We start from the raw sequence: 25,982 nt of genomic DNA, 5'->3' as shown, positions 1-25,982 counted from the left end.
TATAAAGAGACAGAAAGAAAGAGAAGTGAAGTGTGAGAAAGTATTGTAAGAAGCACATGTTTAATTAAAAACCTTATTTCCCTAATTCACAAACAGAAGAAAACAAAAGGAACCATATATTATATATAATAATTTACAAACCTGTTCTTTCTCTAGAATTTGTTTGGCATCCTGAAGTAATTTTTCCTTTGCCTCTGTTTCAGCAAGAGTAGCTCTATTTTGCTCTTCATATGCCATAGTTACTACAGCCAAGATCAGATTGAAGAGATAAAATGAGCATAAAAAGATGACTCCCAGAAAAAAAAAAACGTAGCTCTTTCCAGATGTACGGATAGTCTGTGAGGAAAAGGTAAAAGTTGTAATAAATTCTTAACAAACTAACATTTACAATAGAATTTCAAACTAACTTTAAGCAATTTATTTTCCTATAGAATACAAAAGGTCAACATACTGCATTGTTTTCTTTAAAAGTAGGATCTATCTCTGGTCTAAGTTATACAGAAGGTCTAGAAATACATCTAGTCAGAAGTTCCCCTGGCCTTCAAGTAAATAAATTTCAGCTCTTAAAAACTTCTCTGTGATCATACAATGTTTTCTCTTTATGTAACAGACCATCAAACATTCATACTGATGTCATGTACTGCAGAGAAGAATTAACAAAATCCATTCTTAAAATTAAATTAAATATCTCCCAGCAAATTGGGCAAATGATCATCAGAGTTTAAGTTATGAGAAGACAACTTCAGCTGTAAAGAGATACACGGGTAACTACAGAAGAAATGAATAAAACTCAGTAATAAGGATGAAAGCTAGAATTATCTAAACAATCATGAAAGATGCTATAATTAGTGAATCAGAGGCAATATTTAGACTGATTGCTTATTCTTACATTTTTTTAAATGGCAGCATCGGAGATGGCTCAAAACAAAGCTCTGTGACATTAAAAACCAAAAACCACGTGACCTCCAAATGGCAAAAAGAAGATGTATCAATTTTTAAAAAATCTTAGTTAATAAAGGTTGGTGGAAAAAAGTTAAAGTGGACCATATGAAAGCTATAGAACAAGGCAGAGGATAACTCCTTTCTAGCAAAGGCACTGCATAGATGTAAGGGATCCAGAGTTCTCTACATGCAATTTTTGTATCATTTTTGTCAAAAAACAGAATTTAAAAGTTACATTCAACTCTCTGAATCAAAACATAAAGGCTCCAATTTTTTTAGTACCAGGTGTCAAAAATGATCTGAAATGTAAGTGTGTATGCTGAGCCAAAAGGTTTGGTGAGGAGTAAGGACTTGAAGAGAAACAGAGTATGTAACAAGTCCTCATATCCCCTGCAGCAGCAGTGAGATCACTAGCTGGATCTACGATATACCCCAATCCTTTGGTAGTTACATATTAACATTTAACTATTAATCACTGACCCAAATGTGTTCTCCAACAAAATTATGAGCATTCACAGCAGGATTGCTCCCATCCACTGTGACTTGCAGAAGGTGTTACAACTTAGTCACTTGAAGCTACTTCCTTAATATTTACATTGATTTTAAAAGAAATATGGTATCAAATGTTCAAACAGGTGCAGATTTTTCTAGTGGACATAAAGCTCTAAACTGCATGTCTAAAGTCATTCTAGCCAGTAATAAAAGTACCTACTTGTCTGTAGAGACGCTCCCAGTAATCCTGTGTCATCAGACGGAATAAAGAAAGGAAGGCCCAGCCAAAATGATCAAAACTTGTATAACCGAAGTCAGGATTCTTACCAATCTTCTTGCAGCTATAGTTTTCTGGGCACTCATTGCTAACCACAAAAGAAATGTGAAACAATACTTACTTGCAGTATTAGACTGTACCTGAAAGCATCCAGTACACAACATCCAATATCGATTTGTTCAGTTTATCTGAAAGTCCGTTTCATTATTCCCCAATATTATTCTGCCAGAAGGGCTGATTTATATCAGACAATCCTAGAAAGCCATTCTAGGCTAGACAGAAACTCTAGTTCTGTCTAGTTTCTAACTAGAAACTCTCCACTAAGGTAGGATGCATGCAAACAAATACGTAGAGAGGGGAAAAAATGGAAATATGCTTACTTCTAAATAATTCTCTAAGTTTATTAATACCTCACAACTCTTTACTGATCTGTTCCCCTCCTCCTTTATATCATTCTATATCACCATTATATTTTCGGTGGCTAGCAACAAAGCACATATATAATTGCTTGCATCCTAGTACTTCATTCTTTTTCTGATGTGAAATATCTGTTTTTTAATTTAATAACACACACACACACACACTCCACCCTCCTGAAAAATCATCACCATTCCTTTAGGCCAAAAGTAAAACCACAGTTCCTCTGCAGTAAAAAATAAGAAAGTACTAAAAGTGTTTTGGTCACTTACTCAGGATCTGAACTGAACCCACAGAGCAATATTTCAGAAGATTTATTCATTCTGTAGCAGATATCTATTAAAACAAATATCAAGGAATCATAAAATCAGAAGTTGTCAGTTCCTACAGCACTCTGACCAAAAACCATACATTACTGCACTTTAAAAAACAGCCTGATGGACCAAATCTCTGTGAAAGACTCCTTTCACACAAAGGGCTTATAGGGCTGGTTTTCAGCAGATCTGTCCCTTTGGCAATTTAAAAAAAAAAAAAAATAACTGCATAACTCACAATATAAGATTTTATTTGATCTCCGGTAAAAATAAGAATCTCCGTGAGAAGTAGGCAAAATCCTTGAATGATATAGCTTAAGTGATGGAAAAAAATCATTCTCTGTGCAGTACCCCTACAATTAGGATCACCGTGCAATGTGCACAGGTAAAGAAGCAAATGCTCATAGAAAACTCAGTCCCTTCTAACCCACAGACTGCTAATCTTTCTCCAAATCCCACATTCACTAATCTCACATTCAGTTGTCCCAGAGACTTCATATTACTACTTGTGCAAATGGAAGGACATACCTTCTTGGGAGAAATACATGCAACTATAGTTTAACATCTCTGTGAAAAAACAAGACGTACATAGGAAGATATGTAGATTATGCAAAGGGAGAAAAGAATAAAATTTACCTTCATCATTTGGTACATATATCTTGGCATCCTTACATAATATGTCATTGTATGTAGTATTACTGAGGACACATTTGGATGTTAAATTGCCCATAAAAAGCTGGAGGCCTATTAGAGCAAATATACTCAAGCAAAAAACAGTCAAGATCAACACATCAGTAAGTTTCTTAACAGATTCAATAAGTGAATTTACGATGACTTTCAGACCTAGAAAAATAAGATTCAATAATGCGCAAAATGAGAAGAGGAATACAGTAGCGTTCCCATATGACAATATACAACAGTTGCAAGTATGTTAAAAACAATCAGTGTAAACGGTTTTGTAACTTCAGAGTATTAAAAGAGGTAAAATAAAGCATAGGAATGAGTAAAGTATTTTTACTTAAATTTTCTAATCGTAACTTATTTGGCTTTTACTTTCTTCTAACACTAATTTTGCTAACTTGAAAATTCTAAATTAAGATGGCATCTGAGCAAACTCTTAGGAGCTTTAATGAATATGGACAGATTTCTGTGCTTGATTAACATTAACCAAGTACTTCACATTGTGCCAAATATACATTACAATAAAGGTTAGCTTCTGCTGACCTCAGGGAATTCTGTCTTATAAGATAATGCCTTACAGATGTCACCAGTTTAAAAGCAAAAGAACATTTATGACACTGGGAAGGGAACAAACATATGTTAGGGACCACCCAGCTGGAAAGCAGTTTGGCAGAAGAGGACCTGGGAGTTCTGGTGGACACCAAGTTGAACATGAGCCAGCAATGTGCCCTTGCCGCAAATAAGGCGAATGGTATCCTGGGCTGCATTAGGCAAAGTATTACCAGCAGGTCGAGGGAGAGGATCATTCCCCTCTGCTCAGCACTGGTGGGGCCACATCTGGAGTACTGGGTCCAGTTCTGGGCTCCCCAGTACAAGAGACACATGGACATGCTGGAGAGAGTCCAGCAAAGGGCCACAACAATGATGAAGGGACTGGAGCACCTCTCCCATGAGGAAAGGCTGAGAGAGCTGGGACTGTTCAGCCTGGGGAAGAGAAGGCTCAGGGGGGATCTCATCAATGTGTATAAATACCTGAAGGGAGGGTGCAATGAGGATGGAGCCAGGCTCTTTTCAGTGGTGCCCAGTGACGGGACCAGAGGCCATGGGCACAAACTGAAATACAGGAGGTTCCCTCTGAACATCAGGAAACACTTTTCTTCTGTGAGGGTGACTGAGCACTGGCACAGGTTGCCCAGGGAGGTTGTGGAGTCTCCATCCTCGGAGATACTCAAAAGCCATCTGGACATGGTCCTGGGCAACCCAGCTCCAGGTGTCCCTGCTTGAGCAGGAGGTTAGACTAGATGATCTCCAGAGGTCCCTCCCAACCTCAACCATTCTGTGACTGTGAAAATGGGTAATATATAAACTGAAGACCAATATTCTGGCAGAATAACTGAATTTGAAATATGACATAGGTAGAGAGTGATAACCAGGATTTTTCTAGAAATCTTTCATAAGTAAAATTACATTTAATCTCTGTTCTCCATGGTGAATATGAAAGGAAAAGTATTGATGGGTGGTTTTGACATTAAAAACTAAACACGTCCTATGTTTAATTCCTGTTACAATTCCATAGCAAAATCAAAAATATAGTTGTAATTACATAGAAATGGTAAAGTTAATATATATTATGACAGTAGGATATATAGTCATTTATAGATTTTCAAATGAGTTTTTGCAGTTAGATTCTGAAATCCATACTTTGGTATCCTAATCAGTGGCACAACTTACAAAAATACTGCTGAAGCGGAGAGAAAATTAGTAAAACATGTTGTTCCTTACCTGGTATTACTGAAATAGCTTTCAAAGTCCTCAGTACTCTGAAAGTTCGAAGAGCTGAAACCTTGTATGTACTTTTAAACATAGTAACATACCTATAAAATTAGACCACCAAATAACTGAATGACAAAGATCTAGCTTTTCAGAGCATATGCATATTGAGCACACAGTAATGAATAAGTTACAGAAAATAAATAGGTCAAATATGTCCTAAGGTAGATGCCTAAACTTAGGAATCTAAGTCCATTTCTAGGTATTGATATAAAATAATGAGACTTCTGAATAGTGCCTCTGAAAAGAAACACAGGAAGTTTTTACTTAGTGTGGATTTGGATGCTTAACTTTTGAAGTGTTTATTCATCAAAATGTCAAATAAATATAAAACCCTCTCATACTGAGGCTAATCTGATTTAGATTACATGAAAGTATATGTTGTAGCTATCTCAAAACTACATAATATATACTTTAGGAGGAGGGAATTGAGCAAAACTAGGTTTACAATATGTTAATCCTGTACCACATGGCTGTCTTTCTAACTTTCATTTAACAGACAGGTAAGAACTTGAGTATTGAAACTAGTTTCAATTTAATTGTTTCAACAATTTGAAAATCTCTGAAAATGAGGATTTTAAGAGTTGCATATTCTATACAGCACTTTAACAGGTTACCCCATATTTTATAAGACTTCTTTCATGTCAGAATGGATATGAATTGTGACTCATCTTATGATAAGGTCATAACTGGTAACAGAATTCTTTAAAATAAAAAGTCTCAATAACAGAATCTGAGAAACATTGGTTTGAAAGGACCTCTGGAGGTGATCTACGCAACCTCCCATTCAAAGCATGACTTTTGTCAGCAATAGATAAGAACACTATGGCTTTGCCTAACCTGTAAGATTAAATAATTCCCAAGTACCTTAAGTAATAACTGCACTTGAGTTAACTGTTGAGTTAATTTCCAAATACTTTTATTTGTTGCATAATAAGACCCAAAAAAACAGGAGATACTATATTGCACAGTGCTTATATCTGCTTAAACACAAATGAATTAGGAGTATGGGTAGGGAAGTAGGACCATAAAATGAAATTGTTCATAAAGCTGCTGGACTACTTCATAGTTACTGATGATTAACAATGTGAAAGCTCCTTAGTGGTTTATAGATTACCCATAAGAATACTTTGTTCATACACATTTATATGCGTCCGACAACATATGAGTACAGAACCTATTATTTACAAATAAGAAAAAACCAGTCAGGGATGTGACAGCTGATGGCAGCCTTTGCTACAGAGCCCATGAGATGGTGGTGTTTAAGACCCCAAGAGAAGTAAGCAAGATGAACCGCAGAATAAAATCTTGGACTTTAGGACAGCAGATTTCAGCACGTTCAGGGATCTGAAACTGCCCCAAAGGGAAAAGTGGCCCCCAGAACAGCTGGTTGATCTTCAAGGGTAGTTTCTTCGAAGCACAGGAACGACGCACTCTACTCTGCAGAAAGTCAAGCGGATATGGCAGAAAACCAGCTTGTCTGAACAGGGAGCTCCTGAATAATCTCATGTATTCAAAAAGGAAGTGTGCAGAAGGTTGAAGCAGAGGTAGTTCTGGGAAGGGACACTAAGACATTGCCAAACATGCAGGGGTGAAGCAAGGAAAGACGAAGTTCAGCTGAAGTTGAAGTTAGCAAGGGATGTGAAGGGTGACAAGAAAGGCTACTTTAAGTACATCAGCAGTGAAAGATGACTACGGAAACTGTGGGTCTGTTGACAAACCTAGTGACAAAGGAGATGCAAAAGCTGAAACTACCCAATACTGCCTTGATTTGGTCTTTACCAGTGAGGTCTGCCCTCAGGCCTCCCACGTCCCCAGGTCTAGTGTCAAAGTCTGTGGAAGTGACATATTATCCAGGCATCTATTTGCTCTGAAAAAAGGCACAAAGTTCAGCTGGCAGTTGGTTACTAGTGCCACCCCTCATGGGTCAGTCCTGGCTGGGGCCAATATTGTTTAACAATTTCATTAACATCCTGAAGAATGGAATAGAGTTTGCCTTCGGCAAGTTCACAAATACTAAACTGGGGCAGGGAGCAGTCAATACACTGGGTGGTAAGGCTGCTCTGCAGAGTGAGCTTGACAGACTGGAGTTATGGGCTGTAGAAACCTCACGAAGTTCAGCAAAAGCAAAGGCAAAGTCTTGCACCTGAGTCAGCATGACCACAAGTAGGAGCTGAGGGCAGACTGGATAATATAAGGGGCAGCTTTGCAGAAAAGGACCTGAGGTCAGGGCAGACAAACTGAACATGAATGAGCAGAGCACCCTTGTGACACGGAACGCCTGTCATGTATTGGGCTAGATTAGCATGAGTCTAGCTCATATGTTGAGGAGTCTAGCGCACACATTGAAGGAAGTGATTTCTGAGACTGAATCTGGAGTACTGTGTCCAGCTTTGGGCTCTCCAGGGCAAGAAAGACACTCTACATACTGGAGCAGGTCCAATTCAGGGCTCTAAGGGGGGCCAGTAAGACAATTACATCGTTAAATTGTTAGGCTGGATTGGTTTTATTGAATCTGAGGAAGAGCAGGATAATGGGGTGATGGAGCAGGAATCTTATTGCTGTCTTCAGCTGCCCAGTGTAAGGGCTTAGAGAAGATGGAGCCAGGCTGTTCTTGGAAGCTCACCATGAAAGGATGAGAGGCAGCAGACATAAGTTGCTACACAAGACATTTCAATTAGAAATTTGCGAGGAAAAAAAACCCACAATGTGGTTGGAATGGGTTGCTCAGAAAATTGTTGAATCTCCATGCTTAGAGAAACTCAGAACTTAACTGGAGCAACCTAATCTAAATTAGTCCTGCTTTTAGCATGGAGCTGGACCACATGATCTCCAGAGGTCCCTTCCAATCTAAACTACTTTACACCTCTAATAAATTAGAACAAGACAACTGAAAACTTATTCAGAAATGCTAAATGACAAGATTTGCTTTGAAAGCTGAGACTGGGCATGAGTGAATCTGTTCACTGCTGCAAGTAAGACTATTTTGCTTTCAGGATTAACATTCTGTATTTGAGATGCAAATTCTGACTTGGTTTCTTCCTCATTTATTGTCCACCTCACTAGTTGGTTTCGATATGAATTTAAAATTGACCGCAGCAGTGATCCATCTGGCCTATTACCCTGTCTTCAAGAATGACCCACAAGAGATACTTACAAGGGAGTTTAGAATCACAGCAGTGATGCTTCCCAGATTTAATTTTTCCAGCAAATTTATAACTCAGGGACTTCCTGAACAAGACATAGTATGTTTGTGTTAAAAATAACCCTTAATGTGTTTTCATCCAGGATTTTGTCCAGAAAGCCTTCTGAATGCAGCTAAGTTTTTTGCATCCACAACCTCCGATGGGAATATGCCTACATGTAGTGTGAAAAACTACTCCCTTCTTTTTTATTCTGCCATCTGACAACTTCAGTTGGCGCCTTTAGCTCTCGTTGCAGGAGAAAAATATAAATTATTTATTCTCTTTTTGGCTCTGTGCCACAGACTTCAACCATGTTCCTGCTCTGTACTTTTTTCATGAGAGTTCTACTTTATTTAGTTTCTTACTATGTGACATACAAGATATACACCTTCCCTATATCTTTTTAAATTCTGTAATCTTTTGAGATGTCAGGAACAAAACTACATATAGTCCTGAAGAAAAACACAGGCCACACAGTGAAATAACTATGTGTTCTGCTTCTTTCTTTATTTCTTACCCATAACGTCCTCATTTTCTATTTCCTTCTCTGACCATGATTGCACACTGGAGTGGTGTTTTCACAAGATTGTCTCTTTTAACTCCAACATCATCTTCCCAACAAGAGAAAGTTATTTCAGAGCCCATAACTGTGTATGTAAAGCTAGCTCTGTTTTCCCTTGAGCGTCACTTTACATTCTTGGGACTTCATCTGCTATTTGTCACCATGTCATTCAACATCTTGTGACCCACTTTGGATCCTTCTCAGATGAGTTTCATCTGATCCAGAGTACAACTAAGACAATATAAAGAGGCATGCTTGGTTTCGGCTGTCTATGCAATCACCTCTTAACAAAATTTAAATACTTACTAAATTGAGAACAATCAAATAGTTCTAAGATGAGCTTTGCTTTTAGATCTTGCTTTAAGGTCTACGACTATTTTTCTCTTTGCAGATATGCAAAGGGTGATTCAACCACAGTAACTCTTAAGCAGGTAGGATGCCAACCGCTCTAAAGAACTTCAGCAATATCAAATAGCATTTTATCTGCGTGTTTGTCCCTTGAGTATAAAAGAACAACTGAGTTTTACTTACATTATGACAGTAACGACAAGATCCAAGCAGTTCCATGGATCTCGAAGAAAGGTAAATTCATTCCAAACAAATCCTCTTGCTAATATTTTTATCAATATTTCACCAGTATATATGCCAGTAAAAAGATATCTGAGAAGGCAAGTGTATATTAAAGTTATAGAAATAAAAATATTAATGAGATTGAGACACATTCAGGCACATTTCTACCTTTTCTATGATTTAGTCACCAGATGGAGATGAAGGCAGAAAATGTGAAGTAAAATAGGATAGGTTACATTACTTTCAGAAACATCATAGGTATAAGAAGATGCCTTCCTGAATTTTAGTAAGCTTTCCATGTAAATCTATAATCACAAATGTTCACATAAGCATACTATACTATTTCTGGATGCAGGATAGCTCACACTTCCTTATGAAAAAATTTTAAGACTGTGTTTATGTTCTAAAGCAGTCTGGAAAATTCCAAAGCCTCAACATTTTGGCAGAATAATAACAGCAAAGACTTATTTTAGCCTGTAAAGTTTGCACATTTTATAAATTTATTCTGACAAATACTCTATAACTGAAAGAAATCCTACATAAAATTAAGCTATCATTCTCACCATGCTTACCCCAAAATAAGAGGAATTAAAGTTATAGAACCTCTGAAGCTCCAGGCACTTTTTCAAGATTCAATTCTAGAACATTAATTCAAGTTACACTGGATACAGTGCACAATTACAAAAGGTAACAAGACATTATAAATAGATGACTTCCTAATGTGAACAACTGAACCAGGAGCATCCCCAGGAAACAGCAAGAAAGAATGGAATGAATATTTATCCCTTTATACTTTTTGCATGAGCCAGCTACAACAGACATTCAGGTTATTGCCTTAGAATGAGAGATATTAAGTTAGAATCCTGCTGCACAGTCTCTCTAAAAGGCTTAATCCTTAAAAGGAAAAATGGGGCAACATTCTATGTGACACCAGATGGCAAAATTAGCCAATGTAGAGAAAAGAGCATATGGTGTAAACCTCTAAGAAAAGGCACTGAAGCTCCACAGAAGACCACGTGATACAATAATAATAATCCTAAATCTTCCTCAGATGTCTGTCTGAGAATTTTCAAGCCCCAGAATTAGATCACCACATTATATAAATTTTTCAGTCCAGCATGCTAGTATCCTCAGAAAAAGTGTGAACAAATGGCAACTGAGATACTTACTCAGTCCAGTTGAGTGCTTCTGGAAGCTTATTTATGGCCATGGAAGCACAATTGAGTACCACAGTACATGTAATAAAGCCAACAAATAATGTGAATAATAAGTTAAGGAAAAAGTGCTATATTATCAAACAATGAAGTTCAGAAAAGTTTCTGATTTACACACAAAAAACCATACAGATATTCAAGTAACTACTTTGGTTTTGAATATGCTCAGGACTTTTCATGTGTTTTCCAAAGAAACTGATGTCAGATCAAACATCTGCTCAGCTGGGTAAAGTCATGGTTTAAAAATAACAATGAATTATCTGCATGTAGAGATAGTTTTGGAAGCTAGGACATTAGTGGGACACAATATCTTTACAGGAGAGATGAGGAACATAAATAAATGAAAAAAATCTGAGTCCTCTGCTGTCTACTGTTATTTGATACTTCAGAAACCTCCATTTCTTCCCAGCAGGAGCATGGAATAAAGAGAAATGGGCCACAATCCCATAATAACTAGGGTTTTTAAGCCTAGGAAAACCAGATGAAAAAGCTTAATTATCAATAACCAGTGTTCTTTGAAACTGGGAGTCCATACATACCTTCTTACACCTATGCTCTGCCATGAGTTCAGAAAACTTTCCCATTTTATGTGGCAGGCGATGAAAACATACATAAGAAAAACCATCCTTCCGTGAAAGTTCACTTGTCACCTAATAGAAGTGGGTGTTTTTTAAAACAAACATTGGGCTTAAATTTAGGGTTTATTTGAAACTGAACAGCAAATTTGGTAATTTCTAATAGCATGAATATGCATTCAAAGTCAGCCATAAGTTCCCATAAAAGGACCTATTTCTACAAATTAATAATTCCAAATGAAAACAGATGTTTAGTAAAAAGAGAAAAAACTACTCAGCCTATGGTTTTGCACCTGCGATCCTTCACATTTTTACATTCTTCAAACTACGTTTATATTTTTGCAAAAACATAAAAAATGGGTGCTCTTCAGAACTTTCTAAACTTGAGTGTGAAATACATTTCTTAGGATAACATCAGAATCTTTCAGCAAAGCATTGTCATAAATCACATCCTTCACATTTTAATAACTAGGGAGTCACTGTTTAGATTTTTTTTCTAAAATTTAAGCTTGTCACCACAGTAGAGATTTAGAAGTAGTTCTGGAAAAGGGCTAAATATCATACAGTAGCCTCTAAATGTTGTTTCATAACAGTATCTGCAAAACTGACTTTAAATATGAGCTTTTTGACATTTTTACTTGTACCAACACCATGTAAATATCTTAGCTGTTGTAAAGCAAGATTCAATACAACTTTTGAAAAATCTCTGTCACAGCCACATGAGTTTACATTTACATTAATATGAACAGAACGACAGAAAATGGTACAGTATATTTTAAAACTGAAATAAGGGAAGCCAATAAAAGGATATGAATGGATCAGAATTTTAATTGCTGCTTTTCTGACTGGATTAAAAGGACCAACTATACACAAGGCAGGCGTGGCAGTAAAACGGAAAATAGTCCTCGTTTTATTTATCACCATAAAAGTCTATTAAAAAAAAGATTCATAGTATATGAAATATTTTAATGAAGCAAAATTCTCCCCCAAAATTAAATGTTTAGGTTTTCAAATCTGCATCTAGAACTATATCTAACTGCAATTACAAGTAAAGCTTTCCTGTATTCTTACTTGGAGCTGTGACCTGATGATGCTACATTTTGAAAGAAAGACACCAGCTATATAAAAGTTCATTATTGCCTGTGAGGAAGAAGTAGTACTGGGAATGAATTTGAAGAGCAAGTGATCATATTCACTTGGTCAAAGCAATTAAAGGATACTATTCTGGGACTGCAACAGTGATGTTAGTCATACTCAAAAGTACCTTACTCTTGGACAGTTTTATAGGCTACAAAAGATTAATTACAAAATACATATTGTGTAGGACTGCCAGAATCCAGGCCAGTTAAACCAAAAATTTTCATTTTGAAATATCTTTAAATTATCAGGTAACACTGTAAATTCCCTCTAAGCTACCTTAAGGTCCACGCAGCTCAGTACTTTTGCCACATGAAGTGAAAATGAAATTTCTTAAATCAAAAACACGGTTCACTAACTTTTATCTAAATTTTTTCAACTGAATCAGCCTTAGTTTCTCTTCATCAAGAACATCACTTTGATTACTTTGAGAAAAAAGATCTCTGGAAGAACAAAGCTTTCTGCGTGTTCTCTGATTAAATTATTATATTCCAGTGACTTGCTGGTATACATAAAAGACAGCAACATAGGATTGGATGGAACCTGCTGCTCTTCAGGTCAAGTCCCCCTCAATAGTAAGCAATCATACAGTAGACATTTCATTTAGAAGTGATTCCTAGAGCACCTACTTTACACACTTCTATAGGCAACAACACAAAACACATTGCAATAGCGTGGAGTATATGCAATATAAATATGGTACAATAAACAAAGCTCATGAGACATAAAATAACAGCAAATTAATTTACTATAATGAAAATATATGCTTTTGCTACACAGAGTACTGGAAATATATCAAATATATCTCCCTAATTTGTATAGTATTTTTAATTCAGCAAAAACATCCGCAGTAAATCAGCAATTCCAGTGTGATCTACTGTTTGACAGGCACTGTTTATACAACAGTGAGTTCAGCCCCACAGACATCACAGAAACTGCTCTGAAAAACAAAGCATCAGTTATCCCAGAATATATTTCCTATCAAAGTGTATCCATCAAGTGATCATGTTTTCATAATTAATTCTGATTGCTGACTAGCACTTAAATTACATTTTCATTACATAATGTGGAGCATACCTTAGCACTCCCGCCCCAAAAAACGCTAGTAATGTTTGAAGATCTGTCTACAGAACAATCAAAAACCAGCATCTCCTGAATGGAGCTTTTACTATCTCAGCAGACAAAATTAAATAAAAAAAGCTTTTGAAAGTTTTAACCTTGTGATCACTGTAGTATGGATCAAAATCTTCCAGGGGTTCCCCAATGAGCTCCACAGGAATATCCCCGTACAGAGATGGCAGTTTTTTGCAGGTTTTCAGATCAAGCTGAGGAGTAAGTTTATCTTCTTCAACTCCTTGGTCCTTATTCTCCCGGTTAACTTTGGTTTGCTGCTTTTTTTTCTTAGCAATTCTTTCCTCGATTGCTGCCAAAGACTCAGGGGTGAAACGTCGAAAGCTGTTAGTTTCTGATGACCAAAAAAAGGGATCCATTTTTCCTTCTATATGTTTGTTTCCAGTGCTAGAAGTAACTTAAAAGAGAAAGCTACTGACAATTAGAAAATAACAGAAATAATACACAACTTAAAACTAATACCCATTAGATAAATTATTTCTTCTTTCTGTGAAACCCCGTATGAAAACAGAATAGAATAGAATTAGAATAGAATAGAATAGAGTAAGACTATTTCAGTTGGAAGGGACCAACAACGATCACCTAGTCCAACTGCCTGACCAATTCAGGGCTGACCAAGTTAAAGCATGTTATTAAGGGCATTGTCCAAATGCCTCTTAAACACTGACAGGCTTGGGGCATCGACCACCTCTCTAGGAAGCCTGTTCCAGTGTTTGACCACCCTCTCAGTAAAGAAATGCTTCCTAATGAACTTTCCGTGGTGCAGACTTGAACTGTTCCCACACGTCCTATCACTGGAGAGGGAGAAGAGCTCAGCACCTCCCTCTCCACGTCCCCTCCTCAGGAAGCTGCAGAGAGCAATGAGGTCACCCCTCAGCCTCCTCTTCTCCAAACTAGACAAGCCCAAAGTCCTCAGCTGCTCCTCACAGGACATTCCTTCCAGCCCTTTCACCAGCTTTGTTGCCCTCCTCTGGACGCATTCAAGGACCTTCACACCCTTCTTAAATTGTGGGGCCCAGAACTGCACACAGCACTCCAGGTGAGGCTGCACCAATGCTGAATACAACGGGACAATCACCTCTTTTGACCGGCTGGTCATGCTGTGTTTGATGCACCCCAGGATATAAAGCAAAACCAGCTAGCAGCACATTCATTTAGAAGACAGGTTTATGTAAAACAAAACGGACAAAGATCAACAATTGATTCTGGATCCACCCTGTATAATACAGGTTGCAGAAGAGATACTTTTTTCCTTTGCCTTTCCAGCTAGTAAGCGACAAAATCACATCTCTATCAGAACTCCGACAATGACCTAATTGTTTGTCTCTGTAGCAGCTTGTAACGTCAGCAGCCTTGCACCTCAGTTACCGTACCTCTGTACCTCCTGCAAACAGAAGTTAGTTCTGTATCTACCACCCCTGCAGCTTACATGGGATCACAAAATGGTCTAATTGGAAAGGACCCTGAGGTCCATCAGATGCATCCCCTGCTCAAAGCAAGGCCAACATTGAATTTGGCTCAAGGCTTTGTCCAGTTGAGTTTTGAGTATATCCAAAGAGATATTTATGGCTTGTAGCAAAAACAACACAAGAAATGGCAGGTTTTACCTTACCCGTCTTGAACTTTGCTTTCCTCCAATTATGCCAATTTGTTAGCCATGTTTGTGCTTTGCTCTTCCTGTTCTTCAGACTCTTTTTTTTTCTCGTGCCATTTAGTTATGGCTGAAAAGCTCTGCTCATGAAGGTTTTTTCTAATTTTATTGAGTAGCAAACTGAGAATGTGGCCACAACTAAGGCTTTACCATATATAGTTTGATGAAAGAATATTTGCATTGACGTTAAATAACAAAATGTATTACAAACTTTTATAAACTTAGGCCAAAACCAAGATGCAGTGTCTGGGAAACATCTGAGTTTCAAATATACCTCCAGATTTCCTGAAGTTTTTATAAGACATCTGTTGAAATTAATTTACCTTGACATGCCTTAACCACAAGCATACAAAAGGTGTGATGCATCACACTACAAAGCGTAGCGTGCTGCTTTATATTATTTCACTAACTTTGCTAACAATGAGTCTTGCATGTTTTCACACCAAGACTTGGTAATTAAGAATCATTTAGTACACAGTTGTCAAAAAACTACAGTAACACCAGTGACAGAACTGGGATAGCTGCTATGTTTAATCCTGCTTGTGACAACCCCTGTTCTATGTGCTTAGAAAAGCCAGGGACCTGCACTTCCTCAAAACAAACTTCACCAGGAGGTGATTTGACCACTGATCAACCCTCATGAAGCTCCATACCCACTGACTGTTACGTAGAACTTAAACAATCTAAAGACACCATAAAGGACTGCTACAAACCAAATAATCAAGTAAATCTGCATGTCAATAGGAAGATTAGTCTCTCCTAGAATTTTACAGGTGCCTTAATGCTTTGTGGCTTGGCACTAAAGTGTCTGCTGTTTCTGGAGATCTTGGTTATTCTTTCCCACACATCAGAGGAAACAAATTTAATTACTATTAACTACTCGGATTTTGATCCAAGTCATTGACTTGTTTATTCATGCTGACAGGTATGGGTCAATTCTGTCCCCATACCAGCCTGGGAAAAGGTAAATATGAGGAACCAAATTCACCTTCTCACATATTGACAAATACTGCAATTCTTCTGGGCATTAGCAGAGTACCTTCAAGAATTTATTTTCAATTATGCTGCTTGAGCTTAAATCACTGACAAAGGGGAAGGGTGGAAAGGTGATGAGAAGCACTGAAGTGACTTAAGGCAAACCACTGTAAGTATTCAGTTACTAATGACTTCTGGCCCGAATTTACCACATTACTTGTAGATGACAGCAACTTAGATGACTGCAGTTCTCATCCACAAAAGATGAAGAAAATTTTGACAGGATGACTTGCCCTTTGTGACTCATGTCAAAACCAATTGCTCCCATCTAATGAACACTTTTGGTCACCAATGAGTCTTTAAAACACACTGCATTTTTGATTCCCTGAGGTCCAGCTGTTAGCTACTCCAGTTTTGTGAGCTCACATGTGGACCATGACAGAGAATCAATAATCTCTTGTAATTACAGCTGTCTTCTTTAAATGCATAGATATATTTCTTTAAAAAAACCATGCAACTACCTGCAGCCAGAATGATTGTGCAATGATTTTGTTTTGGTTTAGGGGATTTGGGGTTCTTTTTTTTCTTCCTCTAAGACTTTACAAGCAAGTTCAGATCTGATCAGGGACCACAACTCAGAGATCAAAATTTACCATGGTAACAAATTGAAAGTATATAATCAAAGAACTGTTACTTTGCAAAACCACACAGACCCATTTGCAATTGAAAGCTCAAAAGATAAAGTGAAAATCAACATGCTCTTTTTCTTTCAATTTTTAATAATTCTAAGAAGATTAATTTTATCTTCAAAGCAGTTTTAAGAACAACAGAGAGACTGAGCTTTTAGGTAACTATATTGACTGTAATAAATGAAGCAAAGAAAATGGTTTTAGTAAATACAAACATTGTTTTAGTATCAAGGATTTAGGAGTGGAATTTTCAAAAAATGAAGGCTGAATCTGTCAAAAGCAGTGATCAAGAGCAAAAAAACCCTACACAGTCCCTTCAGCAGCAGTGACTAGAAGTCATAATTGAACAAATATTCATGGACAATGTGAGAGCATCTCTTCGGAAGACCTGTACCAGCAATGTACTTGTGCTCACATGGAACGACAGACTTTTTGGCCTTTCATCAACTGCCAAGCATTTATAGATTGTGACTTAGGTGAGGAAAAAAGAAGCTAAGAAGACATGACTGAAAAAATCCTTGTGATAGAGATGACTAAAAAATTTTTAAAAGATAGAGTGACTACTCGAAATTCCTGAAGCTCAGCTAAACTCAGCCACCTCATCATATGCTATTGAACTAGCTGAATTTTTAAGTCAAGACACTGAGGTAAAGTGTTACCCTTAGAAATAATTTCAGTCTTTGCATTGGATAGAAAAGTCTCCCTAGTAAACGATTCTGGAGGGAAGCTACAGAACAAGTGTTCTCAGAAGTAAGCTAAAGCACTACTGCATGGGATTTCTTCTAGAACCTGGGAGAACAAACTTGGGTGTGTAAACACAAGTTAGTCTGGGGAAATCCACTTCCTAAAGCATGCTGCTGAAGGCAAATACAAGGCTAGAGTCCCAATCTCTTAATTTCCAATATAGGATATGTAAGAAATTTCCATTTAAATTAAATTAAGAATTGCAAATTGTACAACAGGTTTTGATATCTCTGGTCCTATAGTAGAGAGTGGTCCATCAGTAACATATACAAATGCGCTGGTGGGACCTTCAGTTACTAAAGGACCACTCTCTACAGGATCAGAGATACAAAAATATGTCTTCAAATTCACCTTTTTTTTTTTAAATAAAATGGAAATTACTTCTTTTTCTCATCTTGAGATGAACTGAATTTAGTGTATATAGCAGCCACAGTTTTAGGTTAATCTAATTGGCTTAAGGCTGACTTTGGGTACTGTGGAAATGACACAGAATCTTTTTATGTCAAAACCCAAGGAATTCCAGATATACTGATGAAATTTACAGAACAAATGATCTGCAAAGTATTAGAAAGAGATGAACAAGTCATCATTAAATGAAATGGACACATGGGCACTACTATAGTACAATTATCTACAAAAATTTCTTAAGATAAAAGTTGTCCTTTAGGACATTTTTCTCTAGAATAGCAAAGCACTGCCTAAAAATGAGTGTATTAATACAATGTTTCACAGACACAAATTACAAAATGCTCACTGAGATAATGACTAATCACTAGAGATGATAACTAACAGATTTAGACCTTTAGAATGAAAAACAAAATACAAATTAAAGCCCTATATGCAACCTTAATTTGGTTCCATTTATGTGAATTTCAGAACTCCTTTCAGCTCCCTAAAAGCATGTAGAGTTCCTTTTATATGCAGCAAGGCAACAGCAATCAAACTATTGACCATAAGACATTCAATGGTCCATAAGAGAGGAATTTAAACTAATAGAACTGCTCAGTAAAACACTATTAAGGTCAGCAAGAGGCATTTTTTGAGGAGGAGTTTCCCAAGTACAAGATAGGAAAACTAGGAGGAACATAAATAGAAAAATGTCCTTATTTGTGTTTCAATCTAGTTCTAGCATGTGTTATAACGAATTCTGAGCCTCAAATTATTTCTGTTTGCTCCCTTGTCAATAGCCACCCACTGAATATTTCCTGTGAGCACCTGGATGTGAAAAAATAAAGGGTAAACTATCTGTTTAGTTTGTTTCTAATATGCATTTAGCAGATTCTTTCACATGGGAATAAAGAATAAAAATGTGTCCCTGTGGTAGGATTTTGTTTGAAAGCACAAAATCAAATAACTATCTGCTTAAGTCAAGAAGTATCTCAAAATGAATAAATAAAGAATAAAACATGTAGCAATACTTACCATGAGATTCACCACCATAGGACTGGAATTATTAAAATCTAGTCAGAGCCATATTCCTTTTTCAGTACCTATCCACAGTATTTCCAGAAAGCTTGTTTTGATCAATCTGTGTATTTGTCAAAATTCATTTTAAGTGGGCATTTACAAACTCAAGTTTTAATAAATCTTATACACAGTTCAAACAATGGTAATAACAAAACATCCAGAACTAGATATTTCCAAGTAGTTCATGAAGGACTACTTAACCACACTTAAGTGCATACCTCACATTCAATTTTGGTTCACGGAACAAGATGGCCTTTTCAGCTACATCAACAAAATCAGTAGCCTTTTTAGTACTTTAAAAATATACAAATTTATATTAATACATAGGCCAGATATATAGAAACACAAAGATGTTATGAATGGATACAGTCTGTAGCTAAAGACATCTTCGTTGAGGTCCTGCATGTGAACAACTCCCATTACAGCCAGTGGATATCTAGTGGTATGTATAGTCAATCAAGGCTGCAGAGATATTCAAATGACCAAAGGGAGACAGCTACTTTAAAATCATCTAAAACTCCAGTGACAACATTAACTAAATCTCCACTGACTGTAATGGGAGTTTAAACACCTAGATCACAGACGGAGAGCAGCATTTAGACACCTAAATATAGGTGTCAATCTTGCACTGAATCATTCCATAGCTGCCAAAACTTTCCTTGCTGTTAAGCAGAGACCTCTAACACTCTGGAGTCACCTTCCTATCTGACCCACAAGAGCAGAACCAGATGTCAGCAAAACCAATGGTCTGCATTACTTATTTCAGATTTCAAACTTTACATTCAATCAGTTCACCATATACAAGAAATACCGATCTGAAAACTCTGAATATTGTAAGCATCTCCAAGTTCATCATCACCATGGATGCACTAGACATGTATACTGTAATGAATACCCATTATTAAAAATACTAACTTATATTCCACAAAAAAGATGATTTAAAAAGGAATCAAAACACTATTTTTTATATATGCTCAAATATTTTTGAAACAGATGTTGATGAGCTGTTCATCTGCTCATCTGGAAAAAGATGTTCATCTGGAAAAAGACAAAATGAGAAAGCAGCTCACAGCAACACCTTATGAAATAGGCTAGGAATTCTCTCTTTTCTGTGTTGTACAGTAGCTTGTAAAAAGCTACTGCTATCACCTACGCAGTTTCAATAAAAAGAAAATACTTCTGCTCTCTGATCACCATTTTCTTCTATTTAACTACCAATATTAATCAACAGATTTAACAGATTTATTTTAGTCCTTTCTAAAACCAAAGTTGGAAATTTTATTGGACTACTCTTGTTTCTAAAATATGTGGCCATTTCTTCCACCTAGCACTTTGTCCCCCACTCCCTGCCACCCCTGCCACCAAAAACTTCGTGTTTGGATAAATATCTACCAGTGGGGTTTTTTTAAATCAGATATAATATAAAAAGTTACTCACAATATCAATATAATATAATAAAATCTATTCACTCATTGCCTCCAAAATCAGAAATGTATGCAACAGGCTAGATTGTGCATTACTTAAACATCCTGAAAAAAATTACTTACCAGCATTTTTGTGAGAAAAACATTCCAGATTTGTGTAGGTAAAGAAATTCCAGTATCTCTAGGTAAGTACAGCTCAGATTAGATAGTACTAAAGCCAATTTGAGGACTACTGTGCATAAGCCAATATAACAAGCCAAAAAGACAAAAAGTAGTCAGTAATTAATATGAGAAATATATTAATGTTTAGTAAAATGTTATACTGCCACATGTAAACTAAAGGAAGAGCTGCATGTTTACAGCAATATAGTAGTTCTAGATTAAAGGCACATTTTCTTAGGTACCTGCTACCTGTACCTAAAATAAAACCACATCTAAGACTTAAAAGCATGTGTGCACATATTTTTTACATATATACACACACATGTATACATATATCCCTGAATATTTTGATCAAACACACAGATATCAAAATTAAGATGATTAGCAATTGAAATTTCTCATGGTATACAAATATTTAGTGAAAACAAAATACTTACAACATCCCTTTCAAAATAAAAAACCTTCACACTGATTTCTTAAGCTAATTTCAGCTAGCTTGTATCTTCAAAGAGACAGAAAGTCTTCATTTTCTCACCTTCACCATTCCATTCAGAAGAACATCCTATCTACCTAGCTAGCTCCCATGCAGAAAGTTTTCTTTTTGTACTGGGATGGCTGGAGGAGGGATGGAGGGAGGAGCTTGGCTGGTCTTCTGACAGCAATAAAGGAAATTTTGTGATCTCACTGAGAACACTGTAAAAAAGGAAAAAGTGAGTGGGTGATACTTTTGAAGAATAATCACCTAAATATTAATCAATTATTTTCTTTCTGCTGAAATCAGAGTTACATTTAGTACAAGCAAAGAGGTTTTTTTGTTCAATCGGAAACATGTATGTAAAAACCTATGAAAGCAAAAGCTGTCTTGCTTTACATTTCATTCTGAGGTTTTAAACAGATGAACTTTCCAGCATACATTAAATATTGGCACAAATTTTGCCCTTCATTAAAAGCTTTTGGTTAGAAATTCGAGTTACATATTACTGTTTTTCATTCCTTAATTTCTATTTTTTATTATTCCCAGGCTATAATATATGTTCATTGTACCTTACAAAGACAAAATCTCAAAGTCAAATACACTATCTCATATACACAAAATCAGGGCCCAAAATACATTTAATATGACATTATGCCGTAACTTCTGTTAAAACATACAAACCTTGTTTGATCAAAATAAAAATCACATTTATCCTCATATCTAAAATCACTTGTATTTATTAAAATAAAAGCTATGTATAAAGCCTGCTAGCAACAGGTATTGGATAGTAACAGGTATAAATTAATGGTAAGCCCTATTGCTAAGTATAATTTTTTCTCTTACAGTTACATCAACAGAATCCATTACTGTCCAAAAATTATTTTACTCTTTATTGGGTAGATTCTAAATTTTTCCTATCGTCTCTCCTGACAATAAGAGAGTTACTATGGGTTTTGCTGGAAGAATTCTACCGAAGGAACTACGCTGCCCTTAAAAGCCAGGCAGCCCTAATGCATGCAAACAGAAAAACAACTGTGATCAAACATTTTGCTTGATAGGTATCATCAGCAAAGGAAACAACTAAAGGTGGTTTTAAAGAAATAAAGACGCTAAGTGTTCTGTGATGCAAGCAACAATAAGCCATTTTAAGTTCCAGAGTAAGTCATTTTTCCAGAAAGCAATAGTATGTTCTCAAGACAAGTTCAATTAAGAGAGCAGAATTTTAAAGATCAGTAAAGCATCATTCTATAATGGCGCTATATCTGCTACGGTCAAAAGCAGCCACATTTGTAATGCTATACCAGCTAGTATCACTAAATACAAAAAGGATCCTTACCTGGACATATTTATTCTGCTGTATCTTCTTCATCACACCGTCCCTGTGAAAAATGGGACACAGGGAGTAAAGACAGAAACGAGTGAAAAGAGTTGCACTCCTCTGCCCTTTTTGCACGCTGTAATATCTATAATTAGAAAAGAGGAAAGCATGGGAAACAACAAGATTTCTATCTTGTAGCTGTTAAAAGAAAGCCTTAGGACTTGCAGTTAAGAGCAAAACATTTAGACAAGTAACTTTTTTCGCGTTACTGTAAAATTTACTTTCTCCTGTTTGGAAGGCAGTTTCTTAAAGGGGGGCGGGGACAGGGGCAGAAAACTAGCTTCATAGTAAGAACATTGTTTTTTTCCCAGTTTCATTCATTATTCCTCAATACAATAAAAAAAAAGAAAAAAAAAACCCTGAAGTTTAAGAACAAAAAGATAATGTTCATTATAGAAATGACTCACACTGTTAATTTAGTCACCATGTTCTTGACACGGATCTGTCTCTTCCACTAATTGCAAAGTATAGCACTTTTCTTTTTCCTTTTTATTGCCAGAGCACAAGAAAACTATTTTTTCTTGGTAGCATTAGTACACCACCATTAGTCTAATGACTAAGAGTGTGCAGATGTCAAGAGCTGAAAAAACAGATTTTTGCATAATTAAATGTATCTTGTGACTGTGCCATAACTCTAAACACTAGATGCTGCTTTAAATTACTGATCAGATAAATACGGTCATTAAAGATATCAAGGTATTTGACAGTTCATGCACATTGCATGACCTTCTTATCCTCAACTTCTATCCAGCCACCCCGTCTGCTAGCTTCTATCTACTGAGAAATACTCTGTGGTATAATCCTAGAAATCTGTGTTTCCTATATTCAGTGGGATAATAGACACACAATGCATGCCTCTGTCTTAGAGAAAGAAGGTTTCATACAAGGTTTCTCTTCCTATTTTTCCCATTTATGGGAATAAGACTGCTATTTAAGTTCCTAACAAATTCTGCACGATTTCCCTCCTTTTCCTATCTGATTGGGACCTTCCCTCAATAGCTCACTGACCAGGGATCCCCCAGTATACGTGAGAAGTCTGAAATTCAGATCATTGAAAACTTAATCCTTCTTACTTCATCCCCCCCCCCTTAAGATACATCTGTATCTTTAAGATACTACGTCTACAATTAGCTAAAATTACAAGATGGACACAAGATACCAGATGGATACAAGAGGGCATGGAACTTAAATTTCAAACAAGTCACTATCGTCAACTGATGTATCTGTAAGTCTAATTCTGGAATTTGTATACTGACCTATTCAACAGCCTCTCTATTTATTATTCACACAACTCAGCACAGAAAGTTCCAGTAAAAAAGTGTTTTACAGAGAGAAAACAAACACATTTATCAAAAATTCAATGGAAAAATCAACATTACTTACTCACACGCTAAAAACATCTAGTAACTTCAACCACAATAGTTGGAAGGAAGCCTGGAAGTTCTTGAGCCTGAGAAAGACATTTCATATTTTCAAGAAATGGATCCTGCAAAACAAGGTCATACAATACATAACTAGATCATGTCATCCACTGATGAAGAACTCTATTGAATTTGATATAAAGTATCTTTTGACTGTTTTCATTTAGGTTAACATTCTTACAGAGACAAATCATGACTGCTAATTACAGAGCTTAATGCACCTTCTGGTTATGGTTCACTGCCCATTAGTTAACACAAGTGAGTCAGACAAATACAGTGGTGCCGATGATCCTCCATTAGAGTCAGCAAAACCAAACCATTGTTTCACACAGAAAACTCCACAAACCACAGAACATTTAACTGCGCGCATAACAGAAAACAGGTATAAACACAGACATCAAAATACTCTCCTGAAGGCAAAATCTCAGTCTCTGGAGAGCAGGGAATGGAAATCATGTCAGATGGAGTACAGATATGGCATATTTTTAGTTTCTTTAAAGATAGCAACACCACAGGAATACAGTATGTCTCTTTTGGGCATAATAAAAATAAACACAAACCATAACCATAGCAAAAAGCTGATATTAACAGAAATCAGCTGTTATTTTTGCCTCCCTACCACATGCAATGAAAAAAGTTTTCCAGTTAACTTTAGAGTTAAAAATAAACAGTCCCTCCTCATTAATGCAACTTTGTGAAATTTGGTAAAACTACATAAGTGATATGACAGGTAGAACTCCTCAATAGAAAATCCTAATTTTTCTATGTTAAGAATCTGATTTTCTCTTAAGCCCTCAAATCTGCACACTACCCTGGAACAACAGCGCTACATACAAATTTTCGGAGTGCGAACCACGTGTTTCCTTGTCTCTGTTCGGAACAGAATTATCACTGATCAGTGCCTGGGAAAGTTGTTCTGCTTTTGGTGCAATGGCTCTTCAGCTGACCTTTTGCGGAACAGCCACGTGACAGCAACACGGAACACACAGCACAAATATGGCTCCCCTGACGACTGCATTTGTCAAGGCACTGATGCCAAATAGAACAAAAAACTAAGTACACTTCCCATTCTGTGTATAGATCTTTAGACTCCTTTGGGGAAACAAGCTTGTGTGTTTAAAAGGAAGACAAGATAATCAAAACCATCTTGGTTATGTCTTTCAGGTAAATATCTTTGAAAAATTTGGTAAGGATAAAACAGCAAATTCAGCAATGGTCTCCATCGTACTCAATCATTCGAATATGAAGCGGAGACCTGACTTGATCACATCGTAAGGACTTACAGGTGAATGAGAGCTTTGATAGTGGATGGCTCTTCAATCCAACAAACAAAAGTGGAAGTTGAAACTAGTCAAACGTGGACCGAAAAAAGGGCACACGTATTTAACAGGATAGACAATTAAGTACCAAAACAACCTGTGAACACTTGCGGCGTTCTCAAATACTCAAAATCATTAGCATTTGATTACATTAGACCTCCGTTTTCTAATCCCCACCTGGCTCCATATACATATGTACACTGTTTGAGAATTGATAGCAGATTTTCATAGGACAGTATTTCTTTATAACACATATTTGGAGCAGTATAACAGTTATTAACCCTGATGATTATAGCTCATAAATGATATTTCTTACAAGTTTGTGTAATGGAGGCAGTTCATTGCTCAGCAATAAAACTTCATGCTCCTTGGTAATTCAAGCATTTGCATCGGATACACTTGCAATGAAAATTATTTGCAGAGATTTCTGTTTACTACAGCTGCCACTTCAGCGAATTTGTGATCCTCCCTCCTGTCTGTAACCTAAACTGGCATACAGGGAGAGGCATGCCCACAATTTGGGAAACACTATAACCTCTGACATAGCACATTAAGAGCTATCTCTAAATAATGCACACACATTTATTACGATGCAAACTCAAATGCATCCTTCATGGGCTGAATTAATTCAGCTGCTGGCCAGAAGCTTCAGGATTCTCCTTAATTTCAAGACCTAGATGAGATTCCAGGAATACCTCTTACAAAATATCATATCCCTGGAACAACAGTAATATGGGACAGCAGGCAAAAAGCAAAGTAGTGGGGAAATACATCTTCTTTGTTATTATTGGAATGCAGCATAACTAAATATTATATATTCAATAAACCAAAACCAACACACACACACGCACACACACAGAGAAACTATTATATTATACAAAATATCTAAAGGCATGAGTCTGTCACAGAAAAAATGAGGGGCTCTGCTGGTTTTGGCTGGGGTAGAGTTA

General features: G+C 36.6%; 1 protein-coding gene across 1 annotated transcript; it reads right to left on the bottom strand.

Annotated features, from left to right (window-relative positions):
* Positions 1-3,078: 3,078 nt before the first annotated feature.
* LOC104072317 (sodium channel protein type 5 subunit alpha-like) lies at positions 3,079-13,686 on the bottom strand (the record flags this gene model as incomplete). Its single annotated transcript, XM_009581492.1, has 6 exons — positions 13,414-13,686; positions 11,795-11,989; positions 11,353-11,384; positions 9,232-9,360; positions 4,906-4,997; positions 3,079-3,285 (listed from the first exon to the last, which is right to left on the bottom strand). Coding segments are annotated over exons 1-6 (928 nt in total), but the record flags the coding sequence as incomplete, so codon positions are not given.
* Between the last annotated feature and the right edge of the window lie 12,296 nt (positions 13,687-25,982).

The sequence above is a fragment of the Fulmarus glacialis genome, unplaced genomic scaffold (genome assembly GCF_000690835.1).
Source record: "Fulmarus glacialis isolate BGI_N327 unplaced genomic scaffold, ASM69083v1 scaffold9617, whole genome shotgun sequence".
In the NCBI taxonomy this organism is placed as follows: Eukaryota; Metazoa; Chordata; class Aves; order Procellariiformes; family Procellariidae; genus Fulmarus; species Fulmarus glacialis.
Note: the sequence above shows the minus strand (reverse complement) of the source record. Positions and strands in the feature narration are given on the sequence as shown.